Source organism: Drosophila mojavensis, unplaced genomic scaffold (genome assembly GCF_018153725.1).
Source record: "Drosophila mojavensis isolate 15081-1352.22 unplaced genomic scaffold, ASM1815372v1 contig_136, whole genome shotgun sequence".
Taxonomy (NCBI): domain Eukaryota; kingdom Metazoa; phylum Arthropoda; class Insecta; order Diptera; family Drosophilidae; genus Drosophila; species Drosophila mojavensis.
This window is the reverse complement of record NW_025318667.1, coordinates 22979266-22997500: the sequence shown is the minus strand read 5'-3', so window position 1 is coordinate 22997500 and position 18235 is coordinate 22979266. Positions and strand designations below refer to the sequence as shown.

At 39.8% G+C, this 18235-nt stretch overlaps 2 protein-coding genes across 13 annotated transcripts in view; one reads left to right on the top strand and one right to left on the bottom strand.

Moving 5' to 3' along the window:
- Positions 1 to 1219, bottom strand: part of LOC6584523 — an 11398-nt gene extending 10179 nt beyond the window's left edge. The window contains exon 1 of the mRNA XM_002010142.4: positions 1008 to 1219. The gene's annotated coding sequence lies outside the window, so the exon portion shown is untranslated. The remainder of the gene's footprint in view (positions 1 to 1007) is intronic.
- LOC6584522 (amyloid-beta-like protein) overlaps positions 1 to 7170 on the top strand; it is a 63941-nt gene extending 56771 nt beyond the window's left edge. For 2 of the 12 annotated variants that reach the window (XM_044008158.1, XM_044008162.1), the window contains exons 4-12: positions 1917 to 2055; positions 2247 to 2468; positions 2601 to 3289; positions 3357 to 3509; positions 5418 to 5567; positions 5634 to 6340; positions 6414 to 6561; positions 6634 to 6813; positions 7018 to 7170. In XM_044008158.1, the coding sequence (XP_043864093.1) occupies positions 1917 to 2055; positions 2247 to 2468; positions 2601 to 3289; positions 3357 to 3509; positions 5418 to 5567; positions 5634 to 6340; positions 6414 to 6561; positions 6634 to 6813; positions 7018 to 7125 (2496 nt within the window). In that variant the 3' untranslated portion in view covers positions 7126 to 7170. The remainder of the gene's footprint in view (positions 1 to 1916; positions 2056 to 2246; positions 2469 to 2600; positions 3290 to 3356; positions 3510 to 5417; positions 5568 to 5633; positions 6341 to 6413; positions 6562 to 6633; positions 6814 to 7017) is intronic. The other 10 variants (XM_044008152.1, XM_044008146.1, XM_044008141.1 and 7 more) reach the window with 10 other exon arrangements.
- Positions 7171 to 18235: the final 11065 nt, after the last annotated feature.

Sequence of the window (18235 nt, the reverse complement as noted above, 5' to 3'; positions counted from 1 at the left end):
GCATACATACATACAGCTGCCCACTCACAGCCACTTGCTCCAATTTTGATTGAGTATGCGTACATATGTGTGTGTGTGGGTGTGGGTGTGTGTGCAGCAGTCAGGTGTCAAAATCGAAGCCAAGGCTTTTGGCTGCACTCAATTTACATGCGCCTTCAGTCGAAGGCACGCACACTCGAGCAAAAACTGCTGCTGCTGCTGCTGCTGCTGCTGCTGCCACTTGGCGCAACTCAAACTTGATGCTGATGATAATGTTTAGCTGTTGCTGCTGCTTTTCCCGCTTTTCCCGCTTCCCCCGCTTCTCCTGCTTCTCCTGCTTCTCCTGCTGTTGCCATGGCACATGCCTCAAACAGGAACAAATAAATATTTGGTTTAGTTGACGCAGTTGAAATAAACGCTTAAGTGGAAAATGGCAAATGGCAATGGAAATCGAAATGGAAATGTGCCACTGGCTCAGGCAGACCAAAACTCTAGAAGCTTTTGCGCTTCACTGCAAATTATATTACATGTACATGACGGTCACATATTGGCTAAAGCATTCAGAGCAAATGCTCAAGGCGAGACAAAAACAAAGCCAATACACATGCATGCATACATGCATAAATATGTACATAAGTATTTGTTTTGCTCAAGTTTTGTATTCAATAGCTTCAAATCGGACTCTGGCCCATTCTTGCCCTTTGCCATTAATTTCACTTACCACGAGCTTAAATAATGTCGCATGATTTTTCAACTCGTAACTCCCGAAATAAACCACATTTAGACAACATTTTTGTTGTTAATTAACGTGAATTAAAAATATTGCCAGATTGCATGCAAACCTGGCTCAGTTTCCTGTTAAATAAATGTTTTATTTGTTGCCAAAATAAAGAGCCTCTGCTGCATGTGTGCATGTATGCATATATACATACATACATGCATATGTGTGCTCTCATGTGCAAAACTCCCAATTCAGCTTTAGTTTTGATTTCAAATGTAGCACAAGACTAGGAATAATATGAACTTACATTGAAATTCCGGCTTGACTGTGCGGGCAAATTCAATTCTTTCAATGCTTTCAATTCCAATTGACTGACGTGAAAAGTTCTGTTTGCAATGCAATTCGAAATCTGCAATCACACCAACGGCACTCGTCAGCCAAATGTGGAGTGAAATTCTGACAATGCCACAGGCCTCGCCTGACAGGAGTTTATCAAGCCAGTTGGCAGCGCTGTTTGCATATGCCAAATCAGCGTCTCTGCATGTGTGTGTGTGTGTGTGTGTGTGTGTGTGTGTGTGTGTGTGTGTGTGTGTGTGTGTGGCAGTCCTGAAACAATCAAACAAATTGCAAATCACTTCAAGTTCTATTTGAGCCGAATTATGTTAAGCCAACAGTGTTAGCAATTCACAGCATTATGTTAAGCCAATAGTGTTAACATTTCTGAGAATTATTATGTTAAGTCAACAGTGCTAACAATTCACAGAATTATGTTAAGCCAACAGAGCTGCAGGTGGCAATGCCTGCATGAATCTCGCAATTATGTTAAGTTAACAGTGCTGCAGCTAACATCGAGCATTGCTAAATTATGCCACTGCAGTGCTCCAACTCAAGATCATCTCTGATCTTAGAGCTTAAGCTAACTGTAAATTCATTTAGCTGGCCTTGGGGCACTTACAGAGTCTCAGCTTAAGGTGGGATAACAGAACACAAGCTGAAGGTGTGACGTCACCGCACAGCTGTTCGTTAACAGTGCTGTTAGTTAACAGCAAAATTAACTCTAAAGCTCTTTGCATGCTCTGCAACTCGCTTGATTCGGAGAAACAGTAATGTAATTACCTATTATGATATCATATTATATTAGCAATGTTTCTCTATCCCTTTCCCGCTCTTTGCTTTTCCCAACTAACTTTTGGTCATCTGCTCTTTCTGCTTGCAGGCCTATCCGAACCGTGACATTACGAATATTGTGGAATCGTCGCACTACCAGAAGATCGGCGGCTGGTGTCGCCAGGGCTCTTTGAATGCGGCCAAGTGCAAGGGCGCCCATCGCTGGATCAAGCCGTTCCGTTGCCTGGGTAAGTCCGAATCGATTAAGCTCTGAGCGCCACGCGACCAATGTGAACCATTTGCTTTTCCATAACCAAAAACCACCAAATCGAAATCGAAACGAAAACCAAAACCAAAACCGAAACGAAAATGAAAATGAAAATTGACATGAAAATTGAAAACCAACCGACAATGCTGCGACAATCTCGTTTGGCTTCAGAAGGACCATTCCAATCGGACGCACTGCTGGTGCCCGAGGGCTGCCTCTTCGACCACATACACAACGCGTCGCGCTGCTGGCCCTTCGTACGATGGAACCAGACTGGAGCCGCCGCCTGCCAGGAGCGCGGCATGCAGATGCGCAGCTTTGCCATGCTCCTGCCCTGCGGCATTTCCCTCTTCTCGGGCGTCGAGTTCGTCTGCTGCCCCAAGCACTTCAAAAGTAAGTGGCGCTGCTGTACACAGCTGAGCCCACGCACACACGCACACCCACACACACACACACCCACACACACACACACACACACACACACACACTCTCATGCTCATGCTGAACTTTCGATTTGCTTTCCAGCCGATGAGATACGCGTGAAGAAGACCGATATTCCCGTCATGCCGCCGGCACAGCTGAACAATGCCAACGTGGAGCTGAGCGTGAATGAGGAGGATGAGAGCAACGACTCGAACTACTCGAAGGACGCCAACGACGACGAGCTGGACGACGAGGACGATCTGATGGGCGATGACGAGGAGGACGAAATGGTCGCCGATGAGGCAGCCGCCGGCGGCGGCACCGGCTCCAACACCGGCTCTGGCTCTGGCACTGGCACCGGCACAGCTACCGATGCTAACAGCAGCGGCCTGGACGACATCAATGCCGAGTACGACAGCGGCGAGGACAGCGACATCTACGAGGAGGACGGCGCCGGCTCGGACAGCGATGTGGCCGGCATTGCCGATTCCTGGGACCCTAATGGCAGCTCCAGTGGCGCCAAGCCCTCGCTCAAGTCCCAGGTCCCCATCCCCCTGATGTCCTCCTCGCCCGCCAGCCTGACCGTCGCCGAGCAAGTGGGCAGCAAGCCGTCCATCTCGAAGCCGGAGCCGGTGACTGGTACGCCGCAATTGTCGGCAGCTGCCGCCGCTGCCGCCGCCGCTGCGGCAGGAGTTGGCGCACCACCGTCGACCGCTCAGCCCACCTCCGATCCGTACTTCACGCACTTCGACCCGCACTACGAGCACCAGAGCTACAAAGTAAGTCAGAAAGTAAGTGTTTACGTTGAGGGCGCAGGTTTATTTATCAAACAAAAAACAAAACATATTCTAAACAAAGGAAGCCCAACAGCGCCTTGAGGAATCGCACCGCGAGAAGGTCACACGTGTCATGAAGGACTGGTCGGATCTCGAGGAGAAATACCAGGACATGCGCCTGGCCGATCCGAAGGCAGCGCAAAGCTTCAAACAGCGTATGACGGCACGTTTCCAGGTTTGTGCCCAACTGCCACCAGCTAGCCCGTCCCCGCCCCCCCGTCCCACTAGCCCCTAGCCAGCAGCCCTATCCCTAGCCCAAGCCCAATGTGAGCCCCGTTGAATCCCCAAACCAAGTCCAGCCTAACCTCTCATAGTTCCATTGTGTATTCTTTTTATGGCTATCTCTCTCTCTGTCTCTGTCTCTATATCTATCTCTGTCTCATGCACTAACTCACTCTATCTCTATTCGAAACCAACTTTGTACATATGTGTGTGAGAGTGTGCGTGTGTGTGCGTCTCATTGTGTTTGTCTTTGGGGAGAAGTGGCACAGTTGTTCAGTTGGCAACAGCCTGACACCGCCTGGGCACCGCCTCCCCAGCCCCAGCTCTACACTTGTGCTATAAACAAAATCATTTCCATAATCATTCTAGTTAGTTTATAATTTGCCGCACCATAACAATGCACCTGCTTATGCACCCTATGTATGTATTCATTTCTATAATTTTCTGCTCGATTTTTCAGTTCTATTTCATATATACATATATGTATGTCTGTTTGTGTGTAGTCATGTAATTCCTACTCTCTCTCTGTGTGTGTATCCATGTATGGCAAATGGGAGCGAAAGAGGCATCAGATTGTAATCATACAAGTATAACAATAAAAGTAACAATCGCATCAATGATGTGCAAGATAACTCAAGCAACAGCTCAACACCGTCACAAAGTACAGCTCCGACTCGAGAGGTGCTCACACGTAGTTGAAACCGATTGGCTTTAAACGCGCTGAACTCGTGTAGTCCTTAGCTAACGACGCTCTTTTCATTTCATCTCAATTAGCGCTTAACTAACCAACCAGCTCAGCAAATAACTCTACACAGACAAGCACACGTACACATACAGTTACAGCTACAGCTACAGCTACAGCTACACCTACTTCATCTGCCTCTCCCTCTTTTTGTGGGTGCATATCTGGCTTTAATGAAAATGCTGCTTTAAATCAAATACTCAAACTGCTGCGCTTACTGCATACATAAAAGATATATCTAGCTATACATACATATATACATCTATCGAGCTATATATCCGTCATATGAATCGCATTTATCTAGTCATGTAAATATGCCTCTATCTACATATACAGCAATCATATTAATTCACATACATATGCTATCTCTTAAGTACCTCAATTCAATAATCGCAAGCATTTCTCCAGCTCTGTCGCTCTGTCGTTCTCTATTTCTCTAGCTCTCTCTCCATCTCTGTACTTATGCTTAAATGTGCCTTAGATCTCTTACTCTGTTGCAAGCATAGAAATTCCATCATTTCACATTATTAAGGAATAAATTGATGAATATTAGTCAGTTAAAGTATTAATACAATATAACTATATGCCTGGTATATGGTATATGATGGTATTATACAAAGCAAACTTCTACAAAAGTCGTTAGGCAAGCAACTTATGACTGCAATAAAATTCAATTTGAAATTGAAATGCAATTGACAAGAGAGCAACTATAAAGCTATAGGAACTGCTAGAAATATTCACAGTGGAAAACTCTTTGTAAACTTCGGCTGTATATTTGGCATTCCATTTTGCATTCCAGCTCATTGGCAATTTCCACATATTTTCGTGGCACTCAGCGCACGAGCACAATCACGTCCCAACACTCACACACTCACACACACACACACACACACCACCCACCCACACAGTACTAACACAAGTTATAGCCATTGAAATAGTAGCGAAACGTAACTGTACTGTAATGAAGTGAAAGCGAAAGCGAATTTGCAATCGAAATTGATATCGATATTGCTATCGATCGAGCTATCGAAACTATCCAAAGTTTTCAATTCCAACATCGTGCTGATAATCTTTCTCTCTTGGTGTGCAATACGTCTTTATATGGGAATGTAATTTTAGACTTCTGTTCAGGCACTCGAGGAGGAAGGCAACGCCGAGAAGCACCAACTGGCCGCCATGCACCAGCAGCGCGTCCTCGCCCACATCAATCAGCGCAAGCGCGAGGCCATGACCTGCTACACGGAGGCCCTCACGGAGCAGCCCCCAAATGTGAGTATCCTGCCAGCGCAAGCGGAGGAGTCGAGCTGTGATGAAATGTCTTCTTCTGTCTTCCAGGCCCATCATGTGGAGAAGTGTCTGCAGAAGCTGTTGCGCGCCTTGCACAAGGATCGGGCCCATGCCCTGGCCCACTATCGCCATCTGTTGAACTCGGGCGGCCCCGGCGGACTGGAGGCAGCCGCATCGGAGCGACCACGCACCCTGGAGCGTCTCATTGATATCGATCGGGCGGTCAATCAGTCGATGACCATGCTGAAGCGCTACCCGGAGCTCTCGGCCAAGATTGCCCAGCTGATGAACGATTACATATTGGCGCTGCGCAGCAAGGACGACATTCCCGGCTCGTCGCTGGGCATGAGCGAGGAGGCGGAGGCGGGCATACTGGACAAATACCGCATCGAGATCGAGCGCAAGGTGGCCGAGAAGGAGCGCCTGCGCCTCGCCGAGAAGCAGCGCAAGGAGCAGCGGGCCGCCGAGCGCGAGAAGCTACGCGAGGACAAGATGCGCATGGAAGCCAAGAAGGTCGACGACATGCTCAAGTCGCAGGCGGCCGAGCAGCAGCAGCAGCAGCAGATGTCCCAGCAGCAGCAGCAGCAACAACAGCAGCAGCAGCTATCGCCGCAGCAGCAATACCAGCAGCAGCAGGAGAGGAGCAAGGATCTGAAGGGAGCCGCTGGCCTGGTGACCGTGCCCAATCTGAATCTCGACACAACCAAGAGCGACAAGGACTTGGCCGATGCCGAGTATGCTGAGGTTACAGTCAGGTGGGCTAACTCCTTTCTCTGCTTCGTCATATTCGTGCGCCTCTCTAACGCATCCTCGTTTCTCCTCCTGCAGCAGCACCAAGGTGCAGACCGTGTTGCCAACGGTGGACGACGACGCCGTGCAGCGTGCGGTTGAGGATGTGGCCGCCGCAGTGGCCCACCAGGAGGCCGAGCCGCAGGTGCAGCACTTCATGACCCACGATCTGGGCCACCGCGAATCGGTATTTCAACTGCGGCGACCTCATCTCGTGCCGCATCTGCCTAAAGCCTATCCTCTCTCGTTCTCTTTGCAGAGCTTCTCGTTGCGTCGCGAGTTTGCGCACGCGCACGCGGCCAAGGAGGGGCGCAATGTCTACTTCACGCTCTCGTTCGCTGGCATCGCCCTAATGGCTGCTGTATTTGTGGGCGTGGCCGTTGCCAAGTGGCGAACATCACGCTCGCCGCACGCCCAGGGCTTCATTGAAGTGGATCAGGTATTGGCGGTGGCCAGAAGTCGCCGAGAGAGTGGGATGGAGAGAGAGGGAGAGAGAGAGAGAGAGGCATATAAGATGTATATAATATGAATTGCATTAGTATGTGCTTTAGCAAGGCACACCCCCCTCTCTTTCTCTCTCTCTCTCTCACACACACTTTCCAACACATATTCATACCTTTCTCTTTCTCTTTCGCACCCACAGAATGTGACCACACACCATCCCATCGTACAAGAGGAGAAGATCGTGCCCAATATGCAGATCAACGGGTACGAGAATCCGACCTACAAATATTTCGAAGTGAAAGAGTAAACACCTAGAGCAAGCAGGAGAAGAATAATTCAATGAAAATAATAACAAATAAAAACACAATAAGAACAAAAAGCATGCACCTAAGAAAAGCAACAACAATCAGCAAAAGCATGGCACATCACTAACAAATAAAAAACAAAAAACAAAACAAAACAAAAAATGCAAAGAAAAAGAAAAAGAAAACAAAATACAACAAATTAAATGATATTAAAAATAAACAAAATACAACAATTTTTTTTTTCGTCTAAAGGACCGCAGTTCCGCAACGTACGTGAAATGTAATGCATCTATATATTAAATTAATGAAAGGCAAGAATATAAAGCAAGCAATTAAATTTAAGTATTCAAATGTTTAAACAAAAAGAAAAACAAAATATAAAAGCAAAGCAAACGCAAATGCAAATGCAAAAAAAAAAAAAAAAAAAAAAAAACATGCAAGCTCTCCCCTTTCTCATACTCTGAACGTAAATGAAAATGCTTCATATGACATGCAAACTGTAACACAAGGAAAACAAGGCAGACAGCTAAACAAAATGGGCCGAGGAAAAGCCCACACACACACTCACACACATTCACACAGAGAAATTGTATGAAAATTGTTTCGTACTGCATTGCTCTTGTTTAGAAAAAGTATTAAAAACGCAACAGGCAAACAATATCAAGTGAATTTAATCTAAAATTTAAAGCCCCCACATACATATTCACACACACACACACACACTGATACACACATAAAGCTTTCAAAAGTCAAACAATTGAATTGCAGCATATAAAACAATTTGATATATAGATATTGATATATACAGAGCAAGTCCATAAAATCTAAAAAAAAACACACAGACACACACACACACATACACAGACAGATATGTAAAACGGCGTTGCATACTTTGCGGCGTCCACAAAAATTAAGAGAAATATATGAATAAAAAATAAATAAAACTATATAAATTTATTGAGCAAAGCAAATAAGCAACTGCGCTGCTTGCCTATTTAGTAGTTGCTAAAGAAATTCAAATGCATTAAGCAAAAGCAAGGCAAATACGTAAGCACACACACACACAAACACCCACACACACACATACACACAGAGCGAGACAGACATATGTGAACCTAAGAGCTACCTACGCGTACTAATCTCTATATATAAACATATATATATATGTATGTATGTATTTAAGCATATATATGCACACATATGCAGCTATATATATGGTAAACAAAATTATATATATATATATATATATATATATATATATATATATATATATATATGTACGTATATATATACATATATACAATATATATTTAAACGCAAATGCAAAATGTCCATAAATGTATTTATGTATCTATACACAACACCCAAATAAAAAGAATATTTAATAAAAACTCAGCTATTAAGGCAAGCCACAAACGCAAAACAAAGCAAGAAAAGAAAAGAAATAAATAAAACAAATAAAAAATAATTTACAAAAACAAAGCTAAATGCAAAAGTTCTTTTCAGAGATCTTTCTCAAGATTTTGTTTTGTTTTTGTTTTTGTATTTAGCTTTTGTTCCTTTCAGCACACACACACACACACACACACAGTTACACACACACACGCACACTCACTTGCAGCTGGCAACTTTGTTCATAATGATATTGTTAAATTAGTCAAATCATTGAGCTGACATTATTCGGCCGAGTGTTTGCACAGCGAACGACTTGGCCAACAGCGAGTGCACTTATGCTGCATATTGCCAGGGTTCGCTCAGCTCGGTTCGCACTGTACTTGAGATCGATTGCAAAACAATAAATATATACCATATATGTAGAGGGCTGCATGATCAAAGCAATTGACAGTGGGACAGATAGGCAGAGCTGCAGCGATAAACCGAATAGAAATTGCTAGTTTAATTTCTCAACTCGATTGCTTGGCAAATATTGGACAAGTGTATGGCCAAATGCTTGATTCGAGGCGTTCTGTTATTTAATAACACACACACACACACACACATACATAGTATATATATATATATACATCCGAGCAGATCCAATTTATATAAATGTAATTTGTAGTACATTTTTTGCTATAAACCAAAGTTTGTAACTTTATTTGTATACCTACATATAGACAATTTATATATGTACATGTATATGTTTATATAAATATATATATATATATATATATATATATATATGGCAAACGCATAAGCAACATTTCATTTACATTCAATCCACACTTCGATTCATTTGATTTGTCATAGAATTTCTAGTTTCTTCTGTCTTGCCTCATTTGCATTTCTCAGGCATCGGCCACGCCCTCACTCTAACCCAAAATCATATTGCTGTGACACCCACATGATTCATAATCTCTTCAGCTAATGCAAACAATGCTTCAGGGCATAAAATACATACATATATAGATACTAGTAAAGCTTTTCTAGGCTCCAAGCAAAACCAAAAATCAAATTGTTTGTTCCCCATTTATTTTGCTATATATACATCACAGCATACCCACATCAATGAATATATATATATATATATATATATATATATATATATATATATAATTCTATCATACTCAATCGCAAATGCAAAACGTGAGCCGTCATGACAGGCAAGCCAACATTTTGAAAGCTGCAGTTAAAAGACCCTCACACACACACACACACGTATATATACGCGCACATATACACAAACAGATTGCATTAGAGTATTACAATATATATATTTCAAAAGACACCCTCACACACACACACACACACATACATTCACACAAAATAAATAAAAAAAAAAAGAAAAGCAAATCTAACTAGTCAAAGCTTGAATATTTTTTAATTTATTCATTAATATTTAAAAATGACATATATAAATATATATATACTTATATATATATATATATATATATATATATATAAAAAAAAAAAAAAAAATTGATATTTACACTTAGTGAAGCAAAACAAAAAAGGAAAAGAAAACGAGAAGAGAAAAACAAAATATGAAAGCAAAAATGCAAATGTGTAAGAAATAAACCCCGTCCTGCGTAAATAAAATTAAACATAAAAATAAAAATATCATAAATGAAGAAAATTTACACAAAAACTTAAAAGCAAAACATTAACAAATTACAAAAAGAAAAACAAAAAAAAAACAAAAAATTGAACACAAATATAAGAAAATGTGTAATAAGTCGCATGTGTTTTTGTCGTAGTCTCATCATAAAAAAAAAAAAAAAAAAAAAACAAAATAAAAGAAAATGCAAAAACAAAAATAATAAACATACAAAATGTGTAATTCTTTTTGTCAACTATGATTTTTGCATAGGTTCGAAAAAAAAAACAAACAAAACAAAACAAAACAAAAAATACAAAAGCAAAAGCAAAACCAAAATGAAAACGTATAAAAATTTAAATATATTATATGTACTCAAGACAATTGTAATTGCAACAATAATTGTACGCTATATATATTATTATTAATGTGGAAAGTGTAAACAATGCGCCATGCAGCTGAATTCAAACATTTGGAAGCTCCAACTCTTGTCAGACAGCCAGAACGACAGCAAGACAGACATCAGACATCCGACATCAGACAGAAAGCAACACAGGCAGTCAGGTCGAGTCAGATCGAGTCGGGTCGGCGGGGGTATACCCTGTATAGATTGAAAACGGCCGTGACAGAAGTATGCATAAAAATTGTAAAATGTTTCACAAAAAAAAAAAAAACAAAACAAAACAAAAAAAAAAAAGGCAAAAAAAAAAAAACAAACATAAAACGTAAGCAAAAACAAAAACCAAATAAAAGAAACAAAAAATGCAAAAAAAAAAAAAAAAAAAAAAACCGAATGGCAAACAAAACAATTTTCATTGTATAATCATATAATTTAATTTTGAATTTTTGTGTTCTTTTTCGAAATATTTTGCATAAATAAAATAAAATAACAGAAAAACTAACTTTGCCCAAAAAAATCGTAAAATGCATCTGTCTCTCTCTCTCTCTTACTCTTTTGCCCTCTGTCTTACTCACTCTTTTGCTGTTTTCTTTTTGGAGATAAAGTTGATTTGGATGCGATTTCTGAATGTCCTGCTCAGTACGTAATATTTGATATATGTATATATAAACAAATTTCTGATATAATTATCGCAGCGGATGGCAGAATGCGTTTGGAGTACGAAAAGTAAAGACAGATGGTTTATGTAATGCAAACTGTGCCCGAGTCGCTAGTCTGACGTCCACATTTCATTTGGATTATCCAACTCGAGGCTTATTGCCAAATGAAGGTCGAGTAATCGACGGTCAGCCCAGAGCTGCACTGCGTGATTCGTCTATCGAACAGGAATTGCTATACTCGCTCATGCTGCGAAGCTGGAGTAGATTGGTTTTTATACTTTTTAGTCCCTCTTGAAATCAGGCCAGAGAGGATTAGTCTTCGGCAACGTCTTGCGCGAGTGTTGCGAAGAAAGCGGTTTGCTCTAGCGGTTTCCAACAGATGGACCTTATTTGGCGAAACCACGCCCAATTAAAGATATGACGAGCGAGCAAAGAGTTTTACGGCTAGAATCCTATTATTTCAGTATGGGATCACAATTGCTTTTAATTTACGATCTTTGAGCTTCATAAGTTGAGCTCGTCTTCATATATTAAATAATTTTAAATCTAGGAATACATCAATGTTGTAAACAATTATAAAAAATTTGTTAATTTTTGTTATTTATTTATTTTATTTATTTCTTTTTTAAGTATTATTAATTTAACAATATTACATAGCATATTAGCTAAAGTATAATGAACTTTTAAAAAGAAAGTATGCCATTTTTAATGGATCATGAGACACAGATCTGGGAGAAGGGGGAGTACATTAGCGTTCGCCTCGGGGGAGTACATTAACGCTTAGCTCGCACTTTATAAATTGAGTTGAAAATGTACGTATAATTGATATAATCAAGCCTACAGTTGCCAGTGCTTAATTATATATGTATTTACATTAACTTTAATCTCCAATAAATATATAAACATATATAATGGTCAATTGTACAATAGGTCACTTCGATAAGCCGTTAGAATTTGAGGCGCGCTCATCTATAGGCAGGCTCCACTGTTATAGGTCTTGCTCTTTGAAGTGGCATTTGGATTGTGTCCTTCATATCTGTTCATTGGTTTAATTGCGCAACTCTAGAAAGAGAGAGACAAGCGCACAAAGAAAGAGACAGAGAGAGTGTAAGAGAGAGAGAGAGAGAGAGAGAGAGAGAGAGTAGAGCTGTAGTGTTGTAGAGTAGGCCACTTATTGGGTGATTTCTATGCCGCAACGCTTGTGTTGATTATGATGTGTGCTCATTATGAGTTTCAACTTGGAGTGCGCGAACAAGCCTTTACAATAAATCACTTGAAACTGTATGGGTATATACGTGAAATCAATGTAAAGCACTTCAGTCTATCAAGTGTCCAAAGCATGGAAATTGACGTACATTTTGATATATGAGCCAAACGACGACAAGCGCAGCAACCAATTGCCGAGCCCAGCCCGATCCAACTCGGCTCGGCTGCCCCCACGGCCCACGGCCCACGCCCCACGCCCACCCACTCGAGCTAAACACACAAATGATCGATGTGCCAGCAGCTATGCACAATGTGGAGCACGACATAGACACCGATAAAGATCACGACTCTACCCCGAAAGTGCAGCGTGATAAATGCTGCATTTATGTGTGTATGTAGTAGAACATAGCTAGTGCCGTGTTTATTTATTCTACATTATTCGAATCGACTTCGAGTTGAATAACTTTATTCAACAATAACAAATGACTGGGTGTTTGTTTTTTGCTTGCCACAAAAGTTCCCAACTTTATTTACTTACTTGAAAACATTGGAATAATACCATTAATAGCAGTAATTGCAATAGATGTAGCAGTAATATCAGTAGCAGAAAATGTAGTATTAATATTAGAAGAAGTAATTGTAGTAGACATAGTAGTAGTGTTAGTTGCAAAAAGTGTAATAGAAGTAGGAAACATAGCAGTAGACGCAGTAGTAGGATTGGTAGCAGAAAGAGGAGTAATAGCATGAAAAGATGTAACTGTAGATGTGGTAGTAGTATTAGTAGCAGAAAGAGGTGTAGTAGAATAAATAATTGTAGTAGCTGTAGTATTATAAGTAGCAGAAAGAACTGTAGGTGTAGAAAAAGATGTAGATGACTTAAGAGAAGTGATAGCAGTATATATAGAAATGGTATTATTACCAAAAAAAAAAAGTGGTAGTTCTGTAAACATAAGTAGTAGTAGTAGTAGATGCAGTAGTAGTATTTGTGAAAGTAGTAGTAGTAGATGCAGTAGTGGTATTAGGGGAAGTCATAGTAGTAGATGCAGTAATAGTATTCAGTGTAAGTAATAGTAGTAGGTGCAGTAGAGGTATTAGTAGAAGTAGTAGTAGTAGATGCAGTAGTAGTATTATTGTAAATAATAGTAGTAGACCCAGTAGTAGTATTAGTGTAAGTAATAGTAGTAGATGCAGTAGTAGTATTAGGGGAAGTCATAGTAGTAGATACAGTAATAGTATTCAGTGTAAGTAATAGTATGAGGTGCAGTAGTGGTATTAGTAGAAGTAGTAGTAGTAGATCCAGTAGTTGTATTAGTGTAAGTAATAGTAGAAGATGCAGTAATGGTATTAGTAGAAGCAGTAGTAGTAAATGCAGTAGTAGTATTAAGGGAAGTCATAGTAGTAGATACAGTAATAGTATTCAGTGTATGTAATAGTATTAGGTGCAGTAGTGGTATTAGTAGAAGTAATAGTAGTAAATGCAGTAGTAGTATTAAGGGAAGTCATAGTAGTAGATACAGTAATAGTATTCAGTGTATGTAATAGTAGTAGATACAGTAGTAGAATTAGTATTAGTAGTAGTAGTAGATGTTTTCTGTAAGACTAATCGTTCTGTTCGTTTCCGTTGCATACTTTTAGTTGTCTTTTATAAAGCAGCAGCTGCAATTCATCAACTCAATGGGACGCAGAAAAAAAAAAAACAGAAAATCGCTAGAGAAATAGAGAAATACGTTTTTATGTAGCAAACTAGAGAGCACTTTTAATTAAACTATTTTCGTAATACATATAATATCAAATTTATGTTATTTAAGTCATTGAGTAGACCTAATGCCACTGAAGGGGTGTGTTTGGTAGATATGCAGAATATTATTTACCTATCGCTTATATAAAATATTCGAGTGAGTACTTCAAACTCTGGCGTCATCAATAGCTATCTTACATTTATTAATTAGATTATCTCTTTTATCAGTGGTCGAAATTAATCATATCTTAAGTCAAACGTGTGATCTTTCTTTGAAAGAGCTGTACCTTGGCGAGTTGGCAGATCTATGAACTTGTTCAGTTCAGGTGTTGAATTAATTTTATAGCAATGATTAAAGGCTGTTGTGTATCGAAGACCATCACAGATCTCGCAAAATAATGTCTATAAATTTATCAATAAATAATATATACAGTCGACTCTTGTTATTTCAAACCTGCTTTATTTCGAACCTCTCATTAATTCAAAGTTATCACTCAGTAATTCGAACTAAAAATCATTGCTAAGACGCGGTAATTCGTACTCATATGGTTAAACACTCGACAATTCGAAATGTTTAAAGAGTCCCTTGAATTTCGAAATAACGAGAGTCGACTGTATAATGAAACAAAACATATGTAAGATATTTTAAATGGCATTTTGCACTGATACTCCCTGATTTTCATCAATTTAACAGTCATCAAACTAACTAAAGCTTGAGTTTTATATTCTCTCTCTGCTTTTTCTGTCTTGGATTCATCTGCATATCCAAATAAGTTGGTAAAGCTCATTTGTCGATAACCACAACCTTAGTTTATTCAGATCTGAATGAAATCAACAACATTTATACTTTGGCAAAGTATATCTGATTATTAAAGGCTCGTTCGGATAACTGTTTCAATGATACTTTGTTTGGCTTTCTTTTTTTCCCCAAGGTTCAGGGTATCTACGAGTCGCTCAGCTGCTTTGTTTACTGATTAGCATGGTGATCGACAAACTTTCCAAAGTGCATTTTGTTTTCGAAGTGGCCAGCGTCGTCTACACGACAACTAACAAATAATGCACTTACAGAATGTGAACAGAGCGCGAAACAAACGCAGATAGAGCTACAGATACAGATACAGTTAGAGATATAGATACAGTTCGACAGATAGCAGATAGATAGATAGATAGATAGATAGATGATAACAGTAATAGTTCAACTTTGAAATGCACTTGAAGCGAGCTGAGCGAAATTACGAAATGCCGAGCTGAGCTGAGCTGGGCTGAGCTGATACGAGGCTCGATGGGCCAATTTCTTGAGCTGAATAATCCCGATGGCCAATGGAAATATTTAATTGGGATTTATGTTGCGCTCTGGCGCAGACGAAAAGGCGCGAACGAGGCCAGACAGAAGCTGTCAACGGCCGACGGCGTCAGCAGGGGCCGGCCAGAGGCAGTTGGTCGATGGTCGCTGCTCGTTGGTCGATAAGTGGCATCAGATAAGCAGGCAAGGCGAAAGCGAGAGAGAGAGGGAGAGAGAGATGGCAGTTGTGTTGTCTCTTTGGCCTGGCAGTTGCCTGCTTTTGGGGGCCGAACATACTCCCTCTCTAAACACGCACATACGTATACATATATACATATATATATATATGTATATATATATCTGTATATATGTATGTATATATTGATATCTGTAGCTGGCGATAACAACCAGAGATTGTGTTTGTATTGCTGCAGCCGTAAACGTATATGGCAACCGGGCTACCGACTACTGGTTGGGGCCGATAAGCTGCAGCCCAGGCCCCAACTGCAGTCGAGGAAGACAGCTCCATGGAGCTAAATCATAATCAATGTCTGATCAAGCGAGCATATATCAAAATACGCTTAATACCGATGATAAGGCGGCAACAACAACAGGTAAACAAGCGCAGCGACTACTTCATGGATAGCCATATATGTATGTATGTATATATGTATATGTGGCTCGCTGTTGCCAGTCCATGGCTCCTATGTAGGTTGTTTCAGCTTGTATGGCGCACTATCACTGCGTTCCGTATCGCAAGCTGATATCGCAACGAGTTGTGTACAAATAAAGTTGTTGTAAGCGACACTGTAGTAGAGGAGCAACAGCAACAGCAACAGCAACAGCAGCAACACCAACAGCAGCAACACCAACAGCAGCAGCAACAGCAGCAGCAGCGGTGGCAGTGGCAATTGCAGCCGGGATTGGGATTCCGTGCCTCGGGCATCGGGCATCGGGAGTTATTGTTTGTCAATAAACATATGCGCCACATAATCGTCATCATAATAATATTACTCTTTGGCATTATTTTATTGCATTCCAATCAGACTGTGTGTGCGTGTGTGTGTGTGTGTGTGTGTGTAAATCGGGTAGCTGGCTGCCCGGCTGATTGACTGACTTTAATGCTTACAGTGGTATGGGAGCGTTTGGAAATGTAATGAAATGGCATAGAATTATAGATAGATCTATGAATAATAATTTATATAATGTAAATAATGCCTGAATGCCTTTGTCGCTCTGGCTTAGCAAATTGTTATTTAGAATTGATTTTTGATAACAATAAATAAATAATTAAATTATGAATAATTTTCTTGTTGAAATGCAACTCAAATTAATTCAAATTTAGATCTTATAAAAATAAAAAATAAATAAGTATAAATAAATACAAAGTTAACAAAACAAATATATATATTCTCATTTATTCATACGAATATTCATAGCATTTCTTTAGCTATATTATTTGATTGATTTGCACAAGTTTTAGAAGAATATTGTAGCTTTATATTTTATATTTCTTTGATTTTTTTTATGTTTTATTTTATTTATTTCTTTATTTTTTTCCATAATATTCGGAGCATAATTTGTTATATTTTGCCCATAATATATGTGCTCATTTTAGTCATATTTATTAGATTTGATAATAGCTTAAAGTAATCTTCATGTGATTAAGGAGTAATATTTTGCATATTACAAAATTGTTGCGCATGATGTATATGCAAATTTTTATTAGATTGGATCAACTTTATTTATTTTTTATACAAAAAAAAAAAAAAAAAGTTCTTTCATTCTCACTATAATTTTTATACCCTGAACCCATTGAAAATGGGAAATCAGGGTATAATGGTTTTGTGAAAAGTATGTAACAGGCAGAAGGAATCATCGCAGACCCCATAAAGTATATATATTCTTGATCAGGACGACGAGCTGAGTCGATATAGCCCTGTCCGTCTGTCCGTCCGTCCGTCCGTCCGTCCGTCCGTCCGTATGAGCAAAAGGATCTCAGAAGATATAAGAGCTAGAGAGCTGAAATTTGGCATGCATACTCGTGTATACCATAGGCAGTACAAGTTTGCTTTATTTTTTCGATAACTCGTCCGATAACATTTTTATCGAGAATAATCGAAAATTTGACATTGTTTTTTCAGCCTAATTTGAACACTTTTAGACCTGGAGACTTCAAATTTGCGTTGTATATAAAGTTAATAGATACAAAGATTTTGTAATTTACAGATTTTGCATACCACGCCCCCTTCGCCCCCAATTTGTAAAAAACGTATTTCAAGTACTAGAGACTTGTGCTTTGGAATGTACACACATTTTAGCCATATGATTACGCTCTAAAAGTTTCATTAAGATCGTATGTCTACAAAAGAAATTATTCAACAAAAAATTCTCATAATATTGCCCACACTACAGTGCAGCTCAAGCGCAGCCGCTGCTTACTGCGCAGTTAGCAGAGCGCGTGCTTATAAGTGCATGTGTATGTATGTGTGCATAAAAGAAGTCCAGAATGATTAGAATATCAGTTTGGAGGGTTCAGGGTATCTCCCAGTCGAGCAGTCTCGACTGGAGCCTTCTTACTTGTTTTAATTGGTCACATTATATGTATTCTTAAATTATATATTTTATATATTTAGTTTAATGTAAATTAATTTTTGTTTTTATTTTGCTACGTATTAACCAAAAATAAAAATGTTCTCAATTCAATTTGAAGTGCGTTTTTATCTATTCTCATACCACTGTGCCGCTGCAGCAGCAGCAGCAGACCACCAAATCGTTAAAAAGGGTACA